Source organism: Chelonoidis abingdonii, chromosome 7, assembly GCF_003597395.2.
Source record: "Chelonoidis abingdonii isolate Lonesome George chromosome 7, CheloAbing_2.0, whole genome shotgun sequence".
Taxonomy (NCBI): Eukaryota; Metazoa; Chordata; order Testudines; family Testudinidae; genus Chelonoidis; species Chelonoidis abingdonii.
The window spans coordinates 101,533,433-101,561,125 of NC_133775.1; the positions used below are offsets into that span (position 1 = coordinate 101,533,433).

A 27,693-nucleotide genomic window follows, 5' to 3' on the forward strand; every position below is an offset into this window, starting at 1 on the left:
CATGCCTAGCGGAGAATAGTCCAGCATAATCAGTGCTAGTCTTTGCCCCAACTCAGCTTTTTATTCTGACTCCACCCCATCTGCTTGCTTGTACAGTCAGGGACTGTGCCTTCCTCTGTGTTTATACAGAACCAAGATCTTTGCTGGAGACAAATAATATATAAAATACAGAACTACGTTTGAGTGTCTCCTTTAAAATAAATGTTTTAGTACCATGCTCTGTTGTGAAACAAAATGAACTAGAATCTTTGCATTATACACTGCAGGTCCCATTTTCCAGTTCATCATAGCTTTTCTTACCAGATGGTCTTGTTTTCTCTTATGCTGAGAACAGTTCCAAGAGGATTGTGTGAGGCAACTGCTCTTAACATTTCATTTTTCAAAAGTCTTTTTCTTTGAGTGATCATAGCACTTATTGTATGGCAATTTTTGAAACCAAATGTGTTTACATGTCATTTTCTTTTTAATTGCCTGGCTTTTTTATATAAGCTTTACTAAATATGTATGGGTTTGGAATTTGAACTCTTCCCAAAAGAATGGTCATGAAAACAACATCAAGGTCATAAATCTGCACTTGTGAACTAGTTGTACGCATTTTGCAGAACTGCACAGCCATTGCTGCAAGAGATTTTGTTTGCTACCACGCTTCCAAAGTCACATCTGTGAAAAAGAAATTTGCTCTGTTGTGATTAACACAACCCTGATCTACTATATAGTCTAATATTGTAACCCTCTGCATGTATTGCTAGTGTCTGAACCCCAGCATTTCCTATCGGTCATATGTCTTCCTTTATAGTAGTAATATGTAAAAACATGAAATGGAATGGAAAAGCGTCTCAAGCACTATTGTTAGCTCTTTGTCCAACGATGATTTATATTGTTAACCTGGAACTCTTGGTGACAAGTATTGGGGGAGGAGAGAGAATAATTTGTGGTATTCTTCTCTTCTCTGACTAGTCGGGGAGGACACTCAGAATGTAACTGCCATCATTATTTTCATATTGATGCCCTGTAAAAAAGAGATGCTAACATACTGTGGGGAGGTTGTTAATGACTTGATGCAATCACTACTGTTTATTTCCCAATTAGTTTGATATCTCTAAGAGGGAACCACAGAGGATTTATAGGTTTAATAATGTGCATAAATTGCTATGAATAAATAATAAAAGGTCAGATGAAAATGAAGTGACACCTGCGTACTACTGTGTACGCCCTTTGCTTTTCAATGACGATGGTTGGAATTCTGGTTCCACGCTCACAGCTTGAATAAATTGGCATTGTGTCGGGGATGGAAACATCACAGATGGATGGAAGCACTGCACCTTGGCACTTTTAGGCAGCTAACCTTTAAAGCCAGCGAACTAAGGCCCAATGCTGCTTGACTCTCCCACAGAAGTTTTGTGGCTGTTGAATCTATACAGGTACTGGACTCGCTAGCCATGCCCAGGGCCAGCACAACCCATTAGGCAACCTAGATGGTCACCTAAGGTGCTGACATTTGGGGGTCAGTGACAGCCTTGGTGTTTTGGGAGCGGGACCTTCCGCCGCGTCTGTCGGGGGCGCCATTTTGGGGGCGGGACCTTCCGCCGACTAAGGTGCCAAAAAGGCTGCCGGAGCTCCTGGCCATGCCCTCATCACTCCCTGGGCTGTTCCAGAGAGCTCTCCTTTCTTGCTCTGTCAGGTAACGAGACACTGCAGGGTTTAGATCCGCAGTAGAACTGGCCAGAAAATGGAATTTCCTTCCAGCAAAAGTTTTAATGGGGGGGTGGGAAGGGTGAAGTGGGGAATCATCATCAATTGGAATGAGAAGTCAATATGCTGAAACAAAAAGCATTTGTTTCAGCATATTGAAGCTTCCCTTGAATGCTTAAGGAATTTTGTTTTCGTAATAAAACTGACCTCAGATTTTTATTTTAAAAAATTACTTTTTACTTGCCCTTCCTCCACTTCATTTATGTATTTATAATTTTGGTTCTTAATTTCAAAGACTTCACATTATTGCTGTAGAGTACAAAGAACTGTGATGTCAAATATGGGTTTTATATTTCATCTTATTCCCAAATAGGGTAACCAGACAGCAAGTGTGAAAAATCGGGACGGGGTGGGGGGTAATAGGAGCCCATGTAAAAATATCAGGACTGTCCTTATGAAATCAGGACATCTGATCACCCTATTCACACAGGCCTTTTCTTCTGCAGATGATAAGCATCTGCTCCTAGTGATGTAGAAACCTAATTCACAAATCATGGTCTTTGATTGGTATATTTTAGAAATGATTATTTTGTGCCCTGTCTCTAGGGATTGTATTGCATAGCATTGGTATAACCTTCCAAATTTCTTTAACGTTTTAACATTCTAAACTCTTCGGCAATTACACTTTTGATCTCGTGTACCCAATATAGATTGCCCCTTTTATTATTATCATCATCATTCCCATCTGAGAGAGAAAATATTGAGACACAGAGAAGTTATGAGTGTGTAACTGAAATAGAATCCAGGAGTGAAATTCTGGCCCCATTGAAGTCTTGAAACACAAGAGCATTCAAACAATACATGCTTTCTATACATATGAAAGTTCTGCTGCACCATTGCCATACTGAAAACGAGGATTCCTGTGACACCTTAAAGACTAACAGATTTATTTGGTATAAGTATATTTATGCCTGTATTTGTAATTTTCACTCCATGCATTTGAAGAAGTGGTATTTTACACACAAAAGCTTATGCCCAAATAAATCTGTTAGTCTTTAAGATGCCACTGGACCCCTTGTTGTTTTTGTGGATACAGACTAACATGGCTATCCCTCTGATACTTGATTCCCATACTGGAATACTCTATTTTTTGTGTGAAGCGTATTTAAACATTTTGTTTGCTTTTTATTAAAATAGATTATAATGTGACACTGTCTTAGAATTTAGTCGCTTTAGAGCTGCACCAGTTTTTATCCTAGGTTTCAGAATTCATGTGTAGAGAGGTAATTGTACCTTGCAAAGATGAGTAATAGATCAAATTCTTCCGTATCGTTATTTGTTGAGCACTCACTCACTCACACTTCATAACGGCCCAAATCCTGTTCCTCTTACTCATGCCAAACTACTCTTGATTTCCATGAGTAAAATCAGCAGGATTTTATCCATAAAGCCAAGTTTATTCCTACCATCACTTGGGTTCAATTTAGTTCATGATCCTTCCTTGCAGAAGCATACAAGGTAAACATAGACAATACAATAGAACTAACTCTCTCTCTCTCTCTCGTGTGTGTGGGTGGGTGTGGGTGCCTAATGGAAACTCATTAGATGTTAATGGTATGGGAAACGTATGACCTTTTCCCCCATTTCACCTTTTCTATCAGTTTAATGGATTTAGGAGCAAAAGCTGTTTAGATTTGTTTTTTGTTTTTAAGACATCCAGCGCCTTGTATTCCTCTAAATACGTATGCACTGGTTGTGCTCAATTGCCCGTCACAAATCTGTAATGGGTGTTAATCTGGTGAGCTCTTGCTGCTCTGACTGCTTAAACCAATACAGAGCAGCTGCAATACTTTGGCACTGCAGGAGAGCAAAAGAACCCTCTGGGTGTTAGAAATACATTTGCTGCAATGTGGAGAACGTCAATGGTAATTGAATTGGAACTTAAAAATTACTGCATTTTTTTTTGTAAAAAAAGACATTACTTTTAAAAAAAACTTCTCTGGGCATCAACCAGCAATGAGAAAAGCAGCCAGGGTAATTTGACATAAACGCCTTACATGGAGTTCCAAAATGAAAACAAAAATGTTTCAGATAAGCAATACATGTGGGAAGGAAAGGGATGCTAGGCAGGAACTAGGGGAAATCTTTGGGAGGAAGAAGTAATAAAATTAAAGTCCAAATAAAAGCAGATATAAAAAATAATTTAAATTAGTTGGAGATGCAACCTTGCCGTTATGTTTGAGATACTTAAAATCAAGATCCTGACCTCTTCCATGATGTTCTGGAGATGACTCCTTAGGGCCTCACAGAACCCACCCTTTAACATTCTAGTTGAGTCCAGTTCTGGGTGCTGCATTTCAGGAAGGATGTGAACAAATTGGAGAGAGTCCAGAGAAGAGCAACAAAAATGATTAAAAGTCTAGAAAACATGGTCTACGAGGGAAGATTGAAAAAAATGGGTTTGTTTAGTCTCAAGAAAAGACTGAGAAGGGACATAAGCTTTCAGGTATGTAAAGGGTTGTTACAAGGAGGAGGAAGAAAAAATGTTTTTCTTAACCTCTGAGGATAGGATAAGAAGCAGTAGGCTTAAATAGCAGCAAAGGAGGTTTAGGTTGGACATTAGGAAAAACTTCCTAACATCAGAGTGGGTTAAACACTGGAATAAATTGCCTAGGGAGGTTGTAGAGTCTCCATCGTTAGAGATTTTTAAGAGCAGGTTAGATAAACACTTGTCAGGGTCTAGATGATACTTAGTCCTGCCATGAGGAATAGAAGACCTCTCGAGGTCCCTTCCAGTTCTATGATTCTATATTCCCACTAGTTGCATGTTCTTTATTTGAATTGGGAACTATGAGAGAATTTCATGTAAACTCCTAACTTTATTATTTTTACGTTTGTTTTAATAGCTCTTGATCCATCCAAAGACCCATGTTTGAAGGTAAAGTGCAGCCCACATAAAGTGTGCGTCACTCACGACTATGAGACTGCTATTTGTGTAAGCCGTAAGCAGCTGGTACACAGGTAAGGATGCACTGTCATCACATTCTATTATGCTCTTGTAAAGTTCCATGGACACCAAATTTAGAAAACTCAAAAGGGAACATTAAAATAGATTCTTGACATTCTTTGAATAATTAAATTACATTTGCTTTTGTTGCTGAGTATAATGTTTACATTTATAGTATGAGAGGCTAGAGCAGGGTTGTAACTGTTCCAGAAAGATCAGATGTTGTGGAACACAGGGTACTATCGGGTGAATTGTACACTGCAGCATACCTACTACCTAGCTCTGGAAGAAGTTTGTTCAGACAACAAACATGGTGCATAAAAGCCTGAATTCATAAAATATGGAAATGTTCCAGATGCTGTACACTTCTACAGTACAAATGAATTAAGTATAAACAATTAAAAGCAGTAGCAAACATAGAGAATTTCTGATTTTGTTTTAATGAGCAAAATCTGTGCTTATTAGTAAGATAAGGTTGGCGGTTTTGATGGCTCTAGGAAGAGTAATCCACAGATAAATCACAAAATTACGGAAAGCTCCAGGTCCCTGAATGATTAAATTAAGGGCAAGTTAAATAGCAGGTACTCTAAGAACTTTGGGGTTTTCAGATAAAACTAAGGCTTTCTTCACTGCAGTGTCAGCTGGAGTTATCTACACTTGAGGTAACTTCTTCTGAGTTAGCCTAACAGGAGTGACAGCCATTACACCAGCGGTCGGCAACCTTTCAGAAGTGGTGTGCCAAGTCTTCATGTATTTACTCTGAAGGTTTCGCATGCCAATAATACATTTGACCATTTTTAGAAGGTCTCTTTCTGTAAGTCTATAATATATAACTAAACTATTGTTGTATGTAAAGTAAATAAGGTTTTTAAAATGTTTAAGAAGTTTTATTTAAAATTAAATTAAAATGCAGAGTCCCCCGGACCGGTGGCCAGGACCCGGGCAGCGTGAGTGTCACTGAAAATCAGCTCATGTGCCGCCTTTGGCATGCGTGTCATAGGTTGCCTACCCCCGCTCTAAAACAAAGCTCTAGCAGCAGTGTTTGGATTTGCAGCACCAAGTGGCAGTGTCTCCACTGCATTACAGCACTCCGCTTTTAACCCATACCTGCTGATAGCTGGTGAGCTCCAATTTAAAGCACCAGTTAACTTGAGCTAGAGACTTCTGTGCATGGACTGGAGTCAGGTTAAGGGCTGTACTCAAGTTATATCTTGAACTAACACTGCAGAGGAGACAAGTCCCACTTAAGCCTCCAGATGCCTTTGAAATTCATGGGGGATTAGGTGTCTGGCTCCCCTGAAAATTCCACCCCAAAGGACAAGTTGTAATATACATTGAAAGATAATCAGAAAAATAAAACGAAGTAAGAAAATCTTGAATATCAGTAAAAGGTCTTTAAAAATCAGTGTGACTTTACTAGATGCAGGTGGGAAAGCTTTAAGGTAGGATAAACTATCCTGTGATCTTGGAGTATTTGTGTGATTGTTGGCTGTCCCATGCTGATGCTTCTGAGCCAAGATACATTTGCTTGGTTGGTAAAACGTATTTGTCATCATCAAGCTTCATTCACAAGGATTGCAAGATCCTTCCTACAAAGGGATGGGATCAAGCTGGCATGACAGAGCTATGAGATGCTGATGGCTGTCCAGAGATAAACCTGGAGCAATAAGCTAAGCTTTTAATATTGGTGGAAAGTGTCCAGGCTATATTGTCAAATAGTTTCCAGGGAAATACACTTTTCAGGGGGTGTCTAGGCATCACAGTAAAAATCGGCTAGAGGCATTCAGTTTCATACAATTATGTCACATCCAATATTTAATAAATACCAAATAATTATAAAGACCTCTCAAGAATGTTGTCAAGAATGGAAAAGACTTATGTGACTACTCACATAAGTAACATTACTCACATATGTATTTTCTGGATCAAGGCCTTAATTTTTGCAATCTGTTCTCTAATTTCTTTCATACAGTTAGGGGGAAATCTTTCTTTGAAGAGCATTTTGTCCAATACATAAGTGAATTCTGGTGGCATTACGTGACTCAGATAAGCAAAATGGTTTTCCTGAAATTATTTTTTGCCTTATCATACAAAGCTAAAATGGACAAAGTAATATTTTAAACCTGCAATTTGGAGCATAAAACGAAGCTTGTAAGGTTAAGTGCATGGTTGTATGCAGTGATTATGCTACCAGGAAATTTTGCATATTATGCAACTGTATGTCACACCTCAGAAGAAACTGAAGCACTTGTATATCACAAGTATAAATAAAATACATGTTGAGCAAAATAGTGCCTGGGCTATTTCCAATATTTGTTGTTTCAGAAGCAATCAGACAACTTGTTTAAAGTGGCTCAGAAGGAGCAGTACGAAGCAGAAGCTGCATGTCCCTTTTGTCCAGTAATCAGTCCCAAGTTTATATGATCTCTCTAGCATTCCTGTAACACCTGCAGCCATTTCAGGTCAACTTTGAGTACCACTGTGACTGTGGTGACAGTTTTTAATTCTTCTTCCACCTTGCTTTGAAAAAGTCTTCAAACATTTTGCAGCAAGTTTTGTAGTACTGTGAACATTCCTATTGATGCACAGTAGGGGCGCGTGTGTCACAGAATAGCTCTTGCTCTCAAAATCTTCTACCCCTCAGAGGGTAGAAATATCAGTGAAAAATTACCCAGCCAAATACTTTGAGGACTTAAATCTATTGACCCAATGGACAATAGAGAATTTGGCCCTCACTCTCTGTATTTTGAGACTTTGTGTTCTTTTGGCTGTGCCTGACCAGAATACTATATTAGCGAGACAAGGTGAGTAAGGTAATATTGGACCAACTTCTGTTGGTGAAAGAGACAAGCTTTTGAGCTTACAGCGAGTTTGAAAGCTCGTCCCTCTCACTAACAGAAGTTGGTCCAAAAAAGAGAGATTACCTCACCCACCTTCTCTCTAATATCCTGGGACCAACACGGCTACACCACCATACAGAATACTGCATGTATGATAGTTTCATTTATGCCCATATAAATCGGGCGCAACTCCAACAGACTCTATAGTTACACCAGTGGAAATGCAGTGTGGCTGAGAACTGGGCCCTGTCTATCTGTACATATAAAGTAGTGGATATGAGCTAACACAGCATCACAATGATTGTACAGTAACTCCTCACTTAAAGTCGAACCAATTAATATTGTTTTGTTGTTACGTTGCTGACGGTGGGGAGGGATAGCTCAGTGGTTTGAACATTGGCCTGCTAAACCCAGGGTTGTGAGTTCAATCCTTGAGGGGGCCACTTAGGGATCTGGGGCAAAAATCTGTCTGGGGATTGGTCCTGCTTTGAGCAGGGGGTTGGACTTGATGACCTCATGAGGTCCCTTCCAGCCCTGATATTCTATGATCAATTAGAGAACATGCTCGTTTAAAGTTGTGCAATGCTCCCTTATAACATTTGGCAGCCGCCTGCTTTGTCCACTGCTTGCAGAAAGAGCAGCCTGTTGGAGCTAGCCAGTGGGGGCATGGACCCAGGGTGGGCCGGCAGCCCCCTACTCCCCTAAGGTCCCTGTGCGGCAGCCACCCAGCAGGCTATCAGTTGCTGACAGTTCAACTGTCCCTCCCCCCACTGCCATGTGCTGCTCCTGCCATCTGCCTCAGAGTTTCTCCAGGGAGCCTCCTGTTTTCTGTGCAGGTGGGGGGGATAAGAGAGAGGGCTAATGTCAGGGTGTCCCACCTCCCTCTCACCCCCCACCTACCCCATCTCTATTGAGCAGGGGGGAGACACAATAGGGCTCAGGACGGAGGGAGCTTGCTAGCAGCAGTTGCTGTCTCAACTTGCTGATCTACTTAAAAAGCAATATACTTAGAGTGGAGTTAGTGTACTTAAAGGGTCAATGCGCATCTCTCTCTCACACACGGTGTGTGTCTCTGTGTCTCTCTGCCATGCTGTCCTCCCTCCCTCCATTTGTGCTGCCTTGTAGAGTGTGAGGCTACATTAACAGCCATGTGTTAACCCTGAGGGCTCAGCCAAATGCTAGTTCATCATATAGTAGTAAGGCATTCCCTGGGAAATATCCCACCCTCTGACTCCACCATCTCAACCAAGCTTTGGAATCATCATTGCTGTGGACAGTATTAAATTGTTTAAAACTTATACTGTGTGTATGTGTATAATAGATACAAGTGTATCTATTCCATGCATAATGTGACTAACTTTCAAACCACCCACAGCAACACCCAATAATGCTGTTTCGTTTTCTTTGTGCTGAGGTGTACGCTTTGTAAGCCACTACAGTAAGTTGGTAATGTATAAAATTGACCTTGATGGAAGAATATTCATTTACACAAGCTAAGGATAGGATCCTGAGACTTCTTATGAACAATATATGGCATCATAGGCATACATAGTGTTTTACAAATCACATAGATTAGATAAGTCTCTGCCCCAAGGAGTTTCCCATCTAAATTGGGCAGACCTAGTACAAACAAAGGCAGGGGGTAGCAGACAGTCGTAGCAGATCACTGCTGAAGAATACCTAAAAGAGATGAGTTTGAAAGTCTTCCTGTGTGTTAATTGGTTCAAATATACACAAAACACAGTAAATAGCATTTTAAGAGATATTTACATATCTACACTGCATTTTTGACATGTCACTTTACAGGATTTCAGCCTGCTCCTCTGCTTCTCCTGTGAATGCCTCTCATAAGAAGGAAAGTTCTTCTGGGAAACACAGAAAGGACAAAAAGAATTGGCAAAGGAGTAACAACCATGTTAATGTGATCGGGGCTTTGAAAATGCTTTATTGGACCTGTGTAATTTGTGATTGCTAGTTAGCTCATCATCTCAGACTGATATATTCTACATACTTCTGTACTCATAAAAGTCAAGCTGTTAGCTCAGTATTCTCCAGTAGTACTGACCATTGTTACGGAGAGAAGCCAGTACTGAATGTCTCACTAATTTATTACTACTATTTTATTGAAAGATCTGGACAAGTTTACCAGATGAAACATCTGTCCCTCTAAATTCCACATCACGGGGTTACACTGACCAGGGAGACTTTGTTGACAGCTATATTTATTCATGAGTGAACTAATCCCAATCTCTCTCTCTCTCTCTCTCTCTCTCAAATATCTCTGGGTGATACATTAGAAAACCTTGGTTTCTGGTTAGTTAGGGTCCCATGGCAAAAAAGGCTGTGAAACCTGGCTACCAGAGGAGTGAAACTGTGGCATATTTTGTACTGAAGGACATAAATCCACACCGTGTAGAGGCCGACCGTAGGAGTTTATTACACACAGCGCTGGCGTAGTGTCACCTGGCTTATTAGGCTCAGAGACACTATCAATCAATTGATTACAATAGAATATATAGATTTTTTCCATGGGTGAGGGAAAGTGACAGGGTAGGCAATTCCACACCCCGGGACAAGTTTTGCAGCAAGACAAGATAGCATGTTAGCCAATGGTTAAAAGGTTACATAATGTCTCCGCCCATGGTCTCAAGTTAGCAAGTTAACATTTAATTAATACTGTGATAAAATATTATTAGTATAAAATATATATGTTGAATTCTGATTTGGGGTCCATAGGAATGGAGCAACTCCTTGGATTGTCCAACAGGTACATTCCTAGAGGTTAAAGCAAAGAAACAGTGAAAGTATATGGCAATCAGGATTGTCCTCTTTATGTCTTAAGGCAGGCATTGGTCCCTGGGAAGGCAGGTGGAAGGAGGCCATATCTTATACTGACATGTGCCAACTTTTGATAAACTCAAGGTTGGATCTGTGGGAAGAACATTTCCTACAGAAGAGACTGACACAATAGGAACTGAGATCCTTTGTTCAGTTTGCAACTCTGAATAAGACACAGTTATTTAGTTCTTAGCTCCAATACCTGCTGACTAGGCCTATTTTAGCAAAACAGGGTTATCTGTTTACCCCAGCATTCTCTTAGCTAATCACTATTCTCTAGGCCTCTGGTCTCTTGACCAAACTCTGGACTTTGCATCTAAGAAAGAACTGGCACAATCCATATATCAGGTTGTTATATAAAATGCACATGGATTTTAACCCTTCATGTACCATTGCTGATTCACATGCTAATTGTTTGGCTTAGGTTGGATCTGAAAGGGAATTCAAGAGAGAGATTAATAATAGCAAGAATGCCAGTGACTAGGCTGCTTTCAAGGACTGATGGTAGAGGTCAGAGTGTTATGTAGACATCTTTGATCACAGCAAACCCACTGTTGTTTGAGCGTTTCTGAAAGGTTACCCAGATAAGAAGCATGACCTGTAACACCCTTGTTACTAGAGTTTTCTGTACTATACAAACACTTACCTTTTGCTTTTAATGTGTGTTAAACATGGAACCTGTATACCTTGACACTGTCGCTTTAATCTTCTCTTTGTCTCTTTGCAAGTCTGCCCGTTTCTGTTGCTTGCTTTCATGCTCTGCCAGTAGTGCTAAATGCTAATGAGATATTGGCATGAATCCAAGCATTCCTCTGGGGGTAATTTCTTCCTGTACTGGACACCTGACTAGTGGCCTGATCAAGTTGAGGGAGTGTTTGTTTCTTCCACAATCCTATTTAAGACTAAGTGATTTACATGGTGATGTTTATCAAAGCTTGAATAAGTAAGCAATCTGTATTTTGATGTGTTGTAACACAATCAAACCTGGGAAATGGTAATTAGCTGTGGATCTAGTAATAGCATTATTTTTCCCCAATTACTTTTAGACTGTGTTGTGGTTATTTTGATTCAGAAAATAGATCTTTTTGAAGGTGATATTTAGAAAAACTGGGTCCCACAGGAACTGAAAAATAACATTGCTTAGCTGAGCGCACTAATCGTTGGTATATTTTTCAGTGCATCACTGAGATAATTGTACTTGCTTACCATTTTATTGCCTGTTCTCTACAAAGACCAACCAGGAACTGAAGGACCAGAGGACCGAGATAAGTGATAGGGCAACATTATGCTGTATCTTTTCTTTTTTCTTTGTCTTTCCTTTTCTTTGCTGAGAGCAGCCAACCAGCTAAACTACAACTACTTATCATTTATTCTTGTTCCAAAGAACAGTGTTTGAGTTTTGCAGAGAAGTTAGAAATAACTTTTTCTTTCTGTTTATGATAAAACTCGGGAAGAAGCTTGGGGAAGAGAAGTATGGTCCCTTATTTATGAATGTTCTACCCCATCAGACCACAGTCACAGATCGCATTTGTCATGAGTAAGGCCCCTAAATTGCTGTAGGAAATATTGTCAAATTTTGCAGGAAGTTTAGAAAATCCACAGGAAAACCTGTATTATTTATATTGCTAATATTTAATATTAGCAAACAAAAAGTGTGGTAGTGACTGTTCACATTGTAGCAGGAGACACCCCCTCCACCCACAATATAGGCTGAATTAGATATGAAAAAATCTGAGCAGAGTCACAAAGTCTTTTCTAGAATGACAAATTTCTGTTGTACATAGTCCAGGAACTCTACCCATGAGCCTCCACACTAGTTTGTTACAATGATAATGCTTACCCTTCACTTCTTAAGACTGATATGCAGATTAAATAGTTAATGTCTACAGTGCTTTGGAGATGTAAAGCTCTATAAACTTGCAAAGTTGTTATTTATTACACCAGAGTTGCCCATGAATTGTGGACTATATATGCAGGATTGTTGTTGTACGGTTGCTTATGAATGCTGAACATTGATTTTTCTTATCTGCCAGTATTGATTTTTGCTTTAGAAGAAGGAGCATTGAATTGTTTGATAAAACCCACACACATCAAAATACAAATTGCATGGACTTACTCAAACAAATATATTGTAACATAAAAATTGTCAAATGTTGGGCCTGTCATACCTTGCAATATCTTGGAAAATTACTGTAATCGTCTCTGAATGAAAGCACTAAATGTGAATAGAATATGGTAAATGATATATTGTGTAGTTTGTAAACTCTCCTACATTGTTCTGTCATTACTATTATTCTTGTTAATATCTAATCACTTGTGGTACATTATGCAGCTTAACTTTGTAACGAAAGCAAATGCAACTGCCTACCTACATTCTTTTATGAGAGACCTGCCAATCAAAGAGAAAGCTGTCTTTGAAGTCACAGCAGAGTACATCACATGACATGTAAAATATCAAGACCTCAGAGAAAAGCTTTATAAAGTATTTTATGACAGCAAACAATTAAAAAAACCATCGCAATTTTAAGATTAGAAAAAATAGATGCAATTAATCACAGTTTTAATTGCACTGTTAATAATAGAATACCAATTTAAAATTAAAAATATTTTGGATGTTTTTCTACATTTTCAAATATATTGATTTCAGTTACAACACAGAATACAAAGTGCACAGTGCTAATTTATTATTATGTTTGATTACAAATATTTGTACTATAAAAAAAGATAAAGAAATAGTATTTTTCAGTTCACCTCAAACAAGTACTGTGGTGCAATTGCCTTATTGTGAAAGTGCAACTTACAAATGTAGAATTTTTTTTCCGTAACTGCATTCAAAAACAAAGCAATGTAACACTTTAGACCTTATAAGTCCACTCAGTCCTACTTTTTGTGCAGCCAGTTGCTAAGACAAACAGTTACATTTAGTGTTTTCCACACCCCTGAGTGATGTAGTTATGCCAACATAATTTGTTAGTATAGATCAAGCCTGAGAGAAAGGGGGAAAGAAACTGCAGAACCTGTTGAAAGGGAAGAGGGTTTGAAGTGAAGACTGTCCAGAAACTGAGGGTCAGCATCTAAGCAGGGTGCTATATGTGAAAGTCTGGACCACTTCTGTAACAGAGGGCACTCTGAGAAACTGTTCAGAGGCAGAAAGTAACTTGTATTAGAAAAGAGAAATTAACTAATATAGAAGTGAAAAGCCTGAGGTTGCAGCTTTGTTTATTTTCTGCTTTTCCTTACTGCTTCCTCTTTGAATCTGTGATTTTTCTATTAAATATATTTATATATTTTTATCCCAAGCTGGTCTCTGTTGTGCAAACTGTGTGGAATGTGTGTCCTAAAGTGAACTGAAAACAGGTGGGGGGCTGGTTTCACTCTTTTGGGGGACATGAAACAAATGAGAAAAATCTGAGTGCCTAGTAGTGAAGAACTCGGGAAGGATGGATTTGGGGAGACTCAGGCCTGGAAAGGCTGTTGGGGTCACCCTGCAAGCAGTAGCCAGGCTGGTGGAAATCAGGGTGAGGTCTTGGGCTTGTGGGCAGGCTGCTGGTATCAGGGATCTGAGCCAAAGCTGCATAGAATAAAGGCACCCCTGGTTACAGGCAGGTGGTCACCATACCCTTTACTGCTCTGGGTAATCTCCAAAATCTCACACCTGCCCTTTGGCCATTCCTGTCCTTTAGCCTGTAAGTTCAAGGTAAGGGACCAGTTAGTCCCTTTTTGTGTGAAAAGCCCCTTGCGTGTTGTGGACATGAACCAAAACAAATTATAACAATAAAAACTGTTAGAAATGTCTCTGTGACGAGGGAAGCCGGGGCTCAACCCTCCCTGTGGAGGAGGGGAGCCACACCGGCCTCGTCCTGTTCTCACTGGGTCCTGTCCCTCGGGTCCGTGGTCCACTGTCTGGGCGTTCGGTCCCTGTGGAGTGGACTGGGACACGGCAAAGTCAGTGGGGCCCTGCCTTGGACGCAGGCGGGCACCAAACACAGTGCACTAGGCTCTGGCCCTGTGGGCAGGGCAGAGCAGTGACAGAGTCAACAGGGGCCCAGCCCGTGGTTCGGGTGGGCGCCAAGCACAGTACACTAAGCTCTGAGGCACAACTTTGGGCAGGACAGAAGCAGACAGAGTCAATAGGGCCCAGCCCGTTGGTTCGGGCGGGCGCCAAGCACAGTAACACAAGCTCGCCCTTTGGGCAGCAAGAGTCAATAGGGGCCCAGCCCTTGGTTCGGGCGGGGCACCAAACACAGTACACTAAGCTCTAGGCCCTTATGTGAGCAGGACAGAGCGGGCACAGAGTCATAAGGGGCAACCACCCCTTCTATGTGTGTCGGGCGGGGTCACCGAAATGCACAGTACCACACCAAAGCTCTGGGCCTTTGGGGCCACGGGCAGAGCAACAAACATCAAGGAAGCTCTCGGCCTTTGGGGCCGGGGACATTGAGCAACACAAATCAGAGGGAGCTCTGTCCGCCTCGGGTCAGGGCGGGGCGCAGAGCACAACAAGATCACGTAGGGGAGGCTCTGCCCCTCTAATGGGGTGACAACGGAGCCACGTGTCAACTCACAGCACCTTCGCTGCAGAGACCTAGATGTAAAGGGCGGAAGAAAGCGGGGATAACTGCCACCCGGCTACGGGTGGCAGGGGAATGCAGGCCCACCCACTCTTCTCTGATTCAGCCGGGCCCATAATACTAATAGCGGCTGTCGCCGCTAGTACGCGGTCAGTGAGGGATCCGAGCCCGAGACACCTGACAGAGTGATCGGGGTAGGTGATCCTAACCGAAACACACTGAATCAATGATCAGTGGGGATCCTGACGGAACACCACGTGTCATTCGGCTCGGGGCCTTTCTGCGGCTGTTATTGTGGTCGCTAAGGCCACGCCCCGGGGCTACTTTCCATTCCCCCCTTCAGCCTCCTACGCTGCGTGTGTCTACCGTCATGGTTCCCCCATGTCCGGGCTAGCTTCTAATCCCGGGGCGACGCCTGGGCCAGGTCCGGTCCGAAAGTTCCTCCAAGCCGTAGTTGAGGCTGGGTAGCGGTGGTAGTTCCCGCAGCTCAGGGTCATGGTTGCTGCGGGTCGGTTCCGGCAAGGCCTGGTCCCTGTCTCGGAGCTCGGCAGCCTCCCAGCGACGAGGGCCGTCCGGCACGTCTGCTCTCGCCAGCTGCTGAGCTCCAACTGAAGGCCAGCGCCCGGCTTTTATACTTCCGGGTCGCCGCCTGACCCTTTGAGGGGCGGGGCTTCTGCCTGGAAGTTCCGCCCTGGGGGAAGATGGACGGGGCTCAACCCTCCCCGTGGAGGAGGGGAGCCACACCGCCTCGCTACAGTCTCCTTCTCAGCAACCCTCAGAAAAGGACAGTAAAAAAGAACATGCAGGGCTTGATGATATTTAAATAGACAAATGGCTAAAGGAGTGAGTGGAATCCACTACCTGCATCCCCCTGCTCTTAGACGAAGAGTTCAGGTTGCCACGCGCATCATTCACTTCCGCAATTCTTGACTTTTAGTGTTTAATCAGCAACTTGAACATTCTCCTGCTGTCATTTTTTTGATCATATTGTCATTATTATTAATATTTAAAATAGAAGCATCATACCTCTGAGCTCAGGCACCGGTTTTCAACATGTCCACAGGCCCGGGTTTAAAAAATTGTCAAAATCAGCCTTTAGAGACCGCAAGAATATAGTAGTAGAGGCTCTCCACTTCCCTGTCAGTGCCACCACTTTTGACCTTTGACCTTGTCATTTTTCATTTGTTATTGTCCTTAGCAGCTGGATGACTTTTTCCGTGAATAGACTGACCTCCCAGGGGAACCAGGATCTGCCGTCTTTATTGGGCTTGCCGTAGCTCAGGATATATATCTTAAATAAAAACTGCTGTGTTTTCAATATGTCAAACATATTAACTATAGAATTGTGGCCAGCAACACTGCAGTAGTACTTAATATCTTTCTGTATTTTTACTGTTTATCTGTATCTGAAATTTTTTGAGTAATCCATTCATTCAGAAATTATTATTTAATGTTTACAAATGACCCCCACTGCTGTGTAAATCGTCCCCTATTTATACAATAACCTATTTGCTAGAGATTTTAAATTTGTTGCTAGCGGTTTGTTTTTTTCAGTGTAGAGGCCCCAGGACATGAAATGAATGTGTTGAGTAGAGAAGTGGATTTTTTAGTGCTAATAAAAGGCTTGTTTTTATAAGATTGGGATTTATGTTTACAGGGAAAGGGTTTTGTTAAAGCCTTTCTTCAACTTACAGCATCCCACTATATTGGAAAAAGTATTAAATGTTCACCCCTTCAAAATCTGCCTTTAGGTAAATACTATTGCAAATTCGTATTGCAATGTGTATTATAAACTTAAAATATTTTGTATGAAATTTGCAGATTAGCCCTTCAAAAATACTGCTTTTGATTTGACACAGGTCAGTATGTCAAATCTCTTTTTTACAATGCTGTATCTGTTTACAATGCTGTATATTATTCATGTCACACAATCTCAGTGTTTACATGATTTTAAACCCAATCAAGTAGAAATTGATCTTCATTTTGTACAAAATGTTATACTTTTTATTCTCACAGTACCAAAGATTCGCATAGAATTTATCCAACAGCCTTCTCAATACAGTCGGTGGAAGGTATTTATGTTTATGGGAGAAATTGACACCTAGAGGCAGATTCCCCCTTCCCTTCTGGACTTGAGGGACATCCTTGCTAAAGGGAGAGCTTCATTCCCTGGATGGGTGGCAGCTTCCTTTTCCAGAGTTCTGTTGGAGAGAGCAGGTTTAAAATACGGTCCAGCAACAGAATCTACCTAGGAGAGGCTCCAAATCAGCACCTCTCCCTGCCAGGCTGGCCTTGTCCCTCCAGAGCTACCACTTTTGGAGATGCACCAGTGGGGTCCAGATTCCTTATTGGAGCAGAGGTTGCAGATAGCTTGCACCACTGTAACTCTGGGCCAGATAGATTTACCACCTTGAGGGGGCAAATAAACCTGGGTAGCCCCTATGGCATGAATCTGGCTATTAGCAGAAGAAGTTTTAACACCACTGAAGCCCATGGAGAATTCATCTGGTCTGAAATTGCCCCCTTTGGAGCAAGCTAAATCCAGTGGAGCGTTTTTAGATAACTTGGGGAGAATTTGATGGAGTTGATGGTAAAAAGGGAACAAGTATTTTTTTTATTTGATGCAAGTTATCAAATTTAATGTTCAGTCTGTTACTTCCTACTGCTTTAATTTTTCAGTTTCCATCCTTCTCTTTTTTTCTTTAATAAGCCTGCGATTGCCTGCTTAGCTCTCTGCCAGAACGTAACAAGAGCTCAACCTACTGATTTTCAATTTAGTTATTTTACATCACATTAATTCGACCAATGAACCATGAATGACATCATTTATGGACATCAGCCACAAAATCTATTTCAAGCTCTGAACATGGGGATTAATAATACTGGTCTGAAATTAACCCAAAAACATTTTGCTTCTTCAAATATGTCTGTTAATGTAGCATGGCAGAGTCTCCATTGTTAACCTTGTAGGGGAATATTTCCTGTTCATACTGTGATACAGCATGGCCAGAGGGCAGCATAAGAGTGTTAGCAGGGGGCCTTATTCCCTGCCAAGGGAGGAAGATTTGCTTTAGTTTAACTAGAACAGCTGTGGCCAATTAGAGCACCTGACTCCAATTAGAGCACCTGACTTCAGTTAGAGCACCTGACTCCAGTGATGGGATATAAACCCCTGCTTCAGTCAGACAGGGGGTGGTAGTTGAAGGAGAAAGGTTGGATTGGAGCAGAGTGACAGGAGGGTGGTAGTATGATTCAGGAGAAAAGGTTTGGAACTTGGAGTAGAAGTCAATTGCAGAAGAAGAGAGTTGTCTGCGAGAGAAATAGAAGTTGAGTGTGCGGTGGTTGGGAAGCCAACAGAAACCCTAGAAGGGGCCACCGAGCTGTAAGAAGAGAGCGAGAAGCCCTTCAACAGCTGACGGGAATGAGAAGGGAAGAACCCAGGGAAGACCAGCTTAGTCCCAAGTATGGTTCATACAACCCCAGGGCCTGGATGGGAAGTGGATTAATAGGCGGCACAGGTCCAATACCTCTCCACTCCCTTCCTCCCACAGACACCTAGAGGGAGCATTAAGAATGGACTTCAAGAAGGCAAGACGAGATACTCAAGTCATTGACAACATCCTCCAGAGAAAGAGAAAGGCGAGGAACCCACTCAGCTAGAGCACAATACTTCAATGAGGAGGCAAATGGTTGCGCAGCAGTAGACTTTCTTACAGAGACTCTGTAAAACCTATGATATCTCAATTGCTCACATAGACGCAGCGCAGAACTAAACTGCCAATACTCCAGCTGAAAATATGCAATGAAAGAAAAATGGTGGCAAAGTGTGCCAGCTCTAATGGTTTTGGGCTGCTGCACCTAATGTTGCCTGTCTCACTGGGGAGACACTGGTCAAATTCTAGGCCATGTGCATCAGCTAGAAGAGCCATTGTGAAGTCCAATCCTGAGAAGTGAGCCTACTGCTGCTTCTAAATACTCATGAATTATTCCTGTGGTCTCACTGAACACCCCACCGCAATTTTTAAACATCCAGTCTTGAAATTGTGGGCACCCAAAAAGTTATTAGGAACAAGCAGTATTGCGTGCAGTGATAGCATATCAAGATAGCCACTAAATATGACAGAGTTAGAGATATATCGCGTCGCTTCTAGCTTGAGAGTTCCCCCTGTTATATGCATACCACATGCACTTGCATAGCTCGTAGTTTAGGCCACAGCTCTTGCAATGGAGCCATGTTTAGCCTGATTATCCAACAAAACCCCCAAGTCTGTACCAGCACTTCTTCTCAGAACAGAGTCCTCCATCCTACAACTACAGTACACCCATAATATTCTTTGCTGTATACTGTAAGTGTATACATTTCCATTCTCCCATAGTATTGTTTGCTTGTGCCCTGTTTACCAAGCAGTCTAGAGCACTCTGTGTCAGTGACCTGTCCTCTTCGTTATTGACCACTCCATTATTAGTGCCATCTGCGAATTTTATCCTCTGACAGTCTCTCTCTCTATTTAAATCCTACCTAACGTGCCTAGAAAATACACACTTTTCAAGGCACTGTTTATGTCCCCTTAGTGAAGGCTTGAGTTATCTCACACATCATAGTCAACATGACCCTATACAATTTGACAGTTTTAAAATAAAAGCCATCTTTTTCAGCTTGAGTCTATTACAGTCATGTGTAATTTCATAATGACACTACCTGATCAAAAATATATATATATATACCCCTGGATTGCTTTACTGTGCAGTAGATCAGAATCCCAATTATTTTTGACCATATAATATATTTTTATTCTGTTTATTTTGGAAATGATATTTATGTTTGTGTTAATCATACACTGGCACACAAGATAATATTATTCTCTTTAGATCGTTCTCATTCTTTGCTGGAATACTGTAATATGGAGTGATGGTAGACTCCAGACAGTTATGATTGCGACTGTGGTAGCTTTCCATTGAAAACCCACTTTTGACCTAAACTGTATCAATCTTTTGTAGATTTCTGGTGGATAGTCCTCTGCCAGAGAGGACTATTTTTTGAAAGTTTTGGAGATGGCATTTGAAAAATCAGAGTTATTACGCTTTTGTAAAATTGTTCTAAGAAAATTGGGACATCATCCTTAACAGCACTGCTTAATAGGTTCTCTGCAACTTAAGCTTTAGCATGCTAAACTGAGAGTTGGTGTAAGGCTCCCAGTTCTGTCTTAAAGTAATATTTAAGCTGTAATTGCAGGTGAATTGACCTAAAGGACTGGAGGAAATGTGGCAATTTTAAACTGCTGCTTCCTCCCCTTTAGGCAGCAATTTTTGGGCTTCTGGGTACTTTAAACTCAAAAGGCATTATGAATTTCAAGGGATAATTTGGCCAACTCTGTTGTTAAACTAATGTTGGAATATTATTTCCACTTTAGTTTTTCAGTCGCAAAAGAGCAGGAAATTGTCATTGGGCCACAAAGTCCTGTTCAAAAGGCAGGGCTCATGGGGAATAAGAAAAAAGGTCTGAATAGCCTAGGAGGAAAAAAATAGGTTAGAAACAATTAATTGAACAAATACAGTCAAAGTAGTGGAGAGAGAGACATTACCTTTATCCTGTAATTTCTCCAGCCCTTCTCCACTGGACTGTGTTTCATAATGAAAAGATATGTTGCATAAAGCTAAAAAGGTGGGATTTTTCAGAATTCTTTCCAATAAAACAGTGGTTCTCAACTAGGAGCATGCAGAAGTCTTCCAGGGGTACATCAGCTCATCTAGGTATTTGCCTAGTTTTATAACCGGCTACATAGAAAGCACTAGCAAAGTCAATACAAATGAAAATTTCATATAGCCAATGACTTGTTTATACTGCTCTGTATACTACAAACTGAAATGTAAGTACAATAGGTATGTTCCAATTGCTTTATTTTATAATTATATGGTAAAAATGAGAAAGTCAGCAATTGTTCAGTAATACTGTACTATGGCACTTTTGTATTTTTAAGTGTGATTTTGTAAGCAAGTCGTTTTTAAGTGAGGTGAAACTTGGGGGTATGCAAGACAAATCAGACTCCTGAAAGGGGCACGGTCATCTGGAAAGGTTGAGAGCCCCTGCAATAAAGGATTGAGACACCAACAGCAGTAAGTCATGCCAGGGTATGCATTAGTAGGCTGCTGGTGAACTTCTCGGCTGGCTGCCTGCCTTATGTCTCACAAACCATCCATGGTGTGCACCAATAGCCTACTAATGCCTCTTCTGTTACGGCTTATTGCTGTGCTGTATTGTATTTATGCAGATACTAAAAAGAAAATTAACTTTTTATTACCCAGAATCATACTTTATAATGGCTAGCATGAAAGGATAATGTCTAGTCATGATAGTTCTGTTCCAGTAACCGTGTTCTAGCTTTATTACCATAATAGCTATATGAAAATGTTAATTAATACATTACGTATCTAAAATGACAGCTAGGAACGTTGTCTTGTTAATTTACCGGACCCCCATCTTTTGATTCCTACTCAACCTGTCTTCTTTCATTAAGCAAAACAAAAATTCCTAATTAGTTGACTGTTATCAGCAGTTAACATCAACTGCCGAGGACTAATTCACTTTGGTAGTAAAGCAGAAGGTTAAATTCTTTGTTTTATTCTCCCCCCACCCCCATACACAACAGCCACTTTTATTTTCCCCAGTGTGGAAGACGTTGAGACACTGGGGATACTTACAGACATAGGAAATACCTGTGCCTCATCAGACTCATGCCTCCAGTCTAGTAGCCTTCTCTGACCTATCCAGACCCAGATGTATTAGAGGAAGATGCACAAAGCACCATATTTTCTGTATCCCACTCCTTATGCATCCTAACACTTTAGTTGCTTTTTTTGCTTGGCACATTTAACAGAGAGGGGTTTCTTGCCTGAGTTAGTTAATATGTATAAATAATTCAAATTAGTCTTTCCAGTGTGCATTACCTTACTCAGGATTGAATTTTTTTCTGCTATTGCACTGCCCATTCACCTGCCTTAGTTAAAATCCCTCAGAAACACCTCTAATGTGGACTTACCTAGTTTAGATGAAAAAGGTGGGTCTGTGCTAGGTTGTTCTCCAACACCCTTCCCATCCTAAGGTTTTGAATTTAATTATGTTGTGGTCACTCTTACTTAGTATCTTACTTATAGTTAAACACAGGATATGGAAGAATTTTTGCACAAGATTTCCTTTTTAAACTGAATTTCAACTTATTAAAAAGTAACGTGCAAGAGGCTGGAGCTATTTAAAGCAAGGTTTACCATTCCTTCTGTATTTCACTAAAGTTGGGCTGGCTGGATCTGGGGAGTTGCTTCAGGTTGCCATTACAGTTTTTTGCCTGATTTTGCAGCAAAACTATAAATCAGCCCAGATTCACAATACTTTCGCAAGCTGATCTTCATGTTTGTGATGAAACCCAAAAGGAACCAGCGCATTTCCTAATGAGTTTTGCCAAGTTCTCAACTTCCTGCTAGTTGTGGGTTAGTGCTGAATTGCAGAGCTTGTCCTCTCACTGAAATAGATGGGAGCTTTGCCACTGACTTCATGGGAGCATAACCAAAACAAGATAGATAATGTGTGTGTTTATAGTGCTATCGGAAAATACCGGTTGAAACAATGGTGTGCCCAAAATTCAATTCGTTGAGTATTACTGACGTATAGTATGTATACAGGACTGACGCAAGAGTATTTCGCGCCCTAGGCGCAAAGCCATTTCGCCACCCCGTGTGCCGCCCCCGCGCCTCCAGTGGACCTGCCACAGCCGGGGTCCATTGGTCCGCACCTCCGGTGGACCTGCCGCAGCCATTTCTGCGGAGGGTCCATTGGGCCGCGGCTCCGGTGAAGCTGCCGCAGTCGTGCCTGCGGAGGGTCCGCTGGTCCGCGGCTCTGGTGGAGCTGCCGCAGCCGTGCGGGACCAGCAGACCATCCGCAGGCATGCCTGTGGCAGCTCCACCGGAACCGCGGACCAACGGACCCTCCCCAGGCACGACTGCAGCAGGTCCTCCCCCCCGGCAAAATGCCGCCCCCCGAAAATCCTGGCGCCCTAGGCGATTGCCTAGTTCACCTCAGTGGAAGCGCCGGCCCTGTGTGTATAGTACGTGCCACATGCTTGTTCCTTTAGCGAAAGGAAGAAAAGAAGATCTGTTGGAAAAAGAGAGTGAATCCAGAGCGCAATTGTGTCAGAATATGGTGCAGCGTACTAGCTCCTACATTATAACCCTTACTCACATGATGAGACTTAGTTTTACTTAATTTTTAAATATCAAAACCTGCCATAAGGAAATCGGAAAACAAGTAAAATTATTCCCTATGTCCCAAACAGCTTACAAAATGAAACTAAAACAAGTAGAGGTTGTAAACGGGTGAACCGAGAGGAGAATATTGAAGCAGTTGAGTTGGGAGAAGGTTAGGCTCTGGATGATTGATCTACCCATTGGGATGTAAAGGATTTTTCAATATTATGTGAGATTTGGGTAGAGCTTGGATGTGGGAGGAGGAGGTGACAGAAGTGTCAAAGATAAGCCCCAGGTTGCAGATATGGGTGACAGGGAATTTGGTTGTTTAATCATCTATTAGTGAGAACAGGAATAGTGAACGTAATTTAGGAAAAATGTAGGAAGAAAGATTATGAGCTTGGTTTTGGCCACATTGAGCTGTTGATATAACAAGACATCCAAAGTGATATATCACAAAGACAGTGAAAGATGCTAGATTAAAGCACAGGAGAGGTCTCAGTTACACTTCCCCCCCCTTCCCCTCAGATCTATCAGCGTAGAGGTGTTGAAAATGAAGAAGAGCTCGCTTAGAGCAGACCCCTGAGGGACACCAAGAGAAATAGGGAGTAGGAAGATTACCAAAAGAAATGCTTGAAGACCAGTCAGAGCGACAGGAAGACAGCAAAGGGTGTCAGAGGAGGGAATGATCAGAAAAAAGGAGAGAATATTAGTGGAAGAGAGATGTAGATCTCCAGGAGTGGCTTTTTTTTTTTAAGAATCAGGGAGACCAGGCCATGTTTGTTTTACAGGGAGGAAGGAGCTGGAGGAAAGGAAAAGTTAAAAATTAGGGAAGGAGTGAAAGTTGGAGGAAGACTGGTTAGTTGGGTGTGGGGAACAGGGGGAGAAGTTGGAGGAGAAGAAAAAGCAAGGTCGATGATTGGGGAGGGATGCGATGGCTAGAGTGAGGAACAGCTCTGTAAGGGTATGAGGGATATTGGCGGTTTTGTAAAACTTCTCTTTGATGAAGTTAGCAAGTTCTTAAGACAAGGGAGAAAGGAGAGGGCTTATAGAGGGAGTCAAAGGTGACAGCCAGGCAGAAGGATTGTAGATTGAGCAGCCAGGCAGAAAGGTTGTGGACTCAGTGAGGGAACAGAGGTAAAATTGTTTAGGAGTGTTGATGACAGAGTTGAAAGGGAATAACATGAATTTGTAGGGGAGGAAGCTTACAGGGTCCCCATACTTCCTCCAGAGACATTTAGCAGCACAAAAAAGGACTGGAATATGAGGTGTGAGCCAGAGATTGGGTGTGGAGGAATGGATAGTGGGTGGGGGAAGGGTGATAGAGAGAGTGGAGCTGAATTACATACAGTGTTGACAGTGGTGAGAGACGGGTGGAGCAGATCAAGAATAGTGAGAATTTCGTGGATGTTGGTAGACTGGAAGTCATAGGAAAGACGGCTGGACGTATGAGTGCTAGTAGTGTCACACTGGAGGAGATGAGATGTTGATCAGAGAGGAAATTCTGCACTAGAGAGCTCAGAGAGAGAACAATACCAAGGGACAAGGTTCAAAGAGTGACCATCATGTGTGAGAGAGTTGATTCAGGATTAGGACAAATGAGATGATGGTGATGAAGCAGGGGGAGGCTACAGGGTTGGCTGGATATCACTGTGAGCTGGACTCTCCAACGGCAAAGGTAGGAGATTGAGACATAAAGGAGAGAGAGGGAGCGTGGTGTCAAAGTCAGAAAGGACAGCAGAAGGGGAAGAATCAAGGATGCTGGAGATAATGGCAACAAGGAAGAAGAGGAAATAGTCAGATGAGGTGAAATTCAAAGGAGGGAGGGTTGGTTTGGAAACTGGAGGAGGGAGCCCAACTCTGCACGGGTGCTCTTCCTCTGTATTAGAGCATTGTCTGGTTTTTATTTATTTATTGACTTTAATTAAATCATCTGAGCTATCCAACATTAAAAAAAGTGTTTTTATTGTACAAATCCTGTGAATCTTTTAGGCTATGGTATATTATATCTAAATATATCACCTGTGGAATCCCACTCCTTTTTCACAAAATAAAACATGCCGTGGTACAAGATGCTATAAAATGCTGACACTTTCAAAAGTGTAAATATATGGAGATAATGGCAGTTTGAGCCTCCATAGTTAGAGTAACATCTGGAGCAACATATTAGAAGAATACAAAAAGGATGGTGCATAAAGCAAGGTTTTCCAGACTTCGTGATTCAAGGTCACATAAGAGATTTTAATAGGTTGGTAGAAATATATCAGAAAATGTCTTTCCTGTGATTTGTGTGTGAGTGCATATACAATTATTGGGATATTTGGGGCTGATGTTAAAAATAATATTCATATTCAAGTTTCCCTAAATATGTATTTCAGCACTTACTGTCTATAGACTGGATAATGTAGATTCACTTAGTGCCACAAGTAAATACAATTATGGAAATCCCATCTGTTTGTTTGGGACTTTCCCAAGGCTCTAGTCACCTTTCGTTAAGAAACAGCCTATGAGATGGTTAATGGTCTTGAGGTCTCAAAGCTGAGAATGGCATAGACATTAATGGTTCAACTCTAGTATCACTGAATGTTGAGGAGCTCAGGCACTCAAGTCTACTCTGCAATCATCGGAGAAGGGAGGTAACGTGAGTGTGATTGCAGCATGTGTAGACATACCCACGCTAGATTTAGCGAGCTTGTGTCCCAGTAGTAATGAAGCTGCAGCAGCACAAGCCTGCCCAGGACCCTGGGTAATGACTCAGGTGGCTAGCCCATGCTGAGCTCCCTGCTGCCCTGGCCTCTCTGCTATTGGTACATATGCTATCTAGATTCAGGTTAGCTTCATGTGTGAAAAGAACAGGAGCACTTGTGGCACCTTAGAGACTAACAAATTTATTTGAGCATAAGCTTTCGTCGGCTACAGCCTACTTCAAGATGAGGCCAAATGAGATGGTGGGGATGAAGCAGAGGGAGGCTACAGGTTTGGCTGGATAGCGCTGTGAGCTCGATTCACCAACGGCAAAGGTAGGAGATTGAGAAGTAAAGGAGAGAGAGGGAGCGTGGTGTCAGGGATGATGGAGGTAAGGGCAACAAGGAAGAAGAGGAGGAAATAGTCTGATGGCGTCTACATGAGATGCAGTTTCACCATAAATCAACAGTGCTGAATAATCAACAGGAGCATTAGGCTAAAATGAATGAAATTTTGAATTGGCTCAGCTCTTTTTTTAAAATTTACAACAAATTTGGTTATCATGGGTTGTTGACATCCATTTTTATCCTGGTGTGGAAAACAGCTTTTGGATTTTCTTAAAATTTACCCTTAACATCAGATTTCGACTGCACTTGGGGTGGGGGGGAGGGGGCAGGGATTGTTTTTTCTTCTACACTCTGTTTGACAAGCCTGAATAATAAAAAGTCTCTTTCTGTACAGAAATCATATATGAATTATTTGGCAATGGACACTTATTGTACAAATCTCCTACAGTTTAATCTGGTGTAGCCTTCTTTGAAATTTAATAAACCTCTCTTAATAAAAGGTGTCCGAAGGGGCAATCATTTTTCTAGCACAGCTTGTAACTAATTGTTCATACCATTGTGGTATGTGTGTGTGCGTGCATGTGCACACCAGAAGCACTGTGCAGTAATTTTATAAAAGAAACATTTGGTTTAGTGCCTTAAGGGCAATGAATTACTATAGTTTTATAAAAAATGCATTTACTTTCTAGTCACTACCAGCAATATGTCAGTTTCTGTGAAGATTGCATATTATTCGCCGTAGGAAGAGAAAAATCAACATAATGAAGCAGAACACAGTTGAGCTGAATGTCTAAGGATGCTCTCCCCTCCCCTTCCCTCCTATGGTTGCAAAGTGACTAAAGCTTTCTAGCACCACACTTCTTATGAATATCGTTCTATAAAGTGCACGAGTGAGAAATGTGTTGTCTGTAATCAATCGTCGTTTATTCCGCAGTGGAGTGAGTTGTGCTAAAAACAGTATTGTGAAATAAAAGTAAGTGAAGGAGATGTAGGACTAGCCCATTCATCTCACCCAACAAATTCATGTAGATGTGGAATATTTCAGGGAGAAGACTGAGTCTTGTGGGATTCTCCAGGGGAGGGCTTTGATGCTGGAGAAATAGTTACACATGATGACCCTCCAGGTTTGGCCTGAGAAGGACCAGAGCCTTTTCAGGGCATTCACCGCGGCTTTTCTTGGAGTCAGGGCTGGAGTATTTGAGCACCAGTGCTATTCATTAGGATGCTGCAGTGAGACTCACCAAAATTTATGAGCTGTGAAGTCTCTCTCTTTCATTCTGAGCTGTGAAGTCTCTCTTTCATTACCTCAGACCCTCTCTTTTTAAGATGAACAGGTGTTGGAAACCCACCAAGCACCCCTCTCTGGAGAAATAACAGAAAAGCCTACTCTCATGACAAGAGAAGGACAAAATGGTGGCAGGCAAGCTGAGGCACTGGAAGATGGTGGAGAAATGCCTATTTCTGCATTTTGACAAAAG

At 41.7% G+C, this 27,693-nt stretch overlaps 1 protein-coding gene across 1 annotated transcript in view; it reads left to right on the plus strand.

Annotated features, from left to right (window-relative positions):
• SPOCK1 (SPARC (osteonectin), cwcv and kazal like domains proteoglycan 1) overlaps nucleotides 1-27,693 on the plus strand; it is a 511,507-nt gene that overhangs the window by 292,230 nt on the left and 191,584 nt on the right. The window contains exon 4 of the mRNA XM_032780550.2: nucleotides 4,599-4,713. Within this exon, the coding sequence (XP_032636441.1) occupies nucleotides 4,599-4,713 (115 nt within the window). The remainder of the gene's footprint in view (nucleotides 1-4,598; nucleotides 4,714-27,693) is intronic.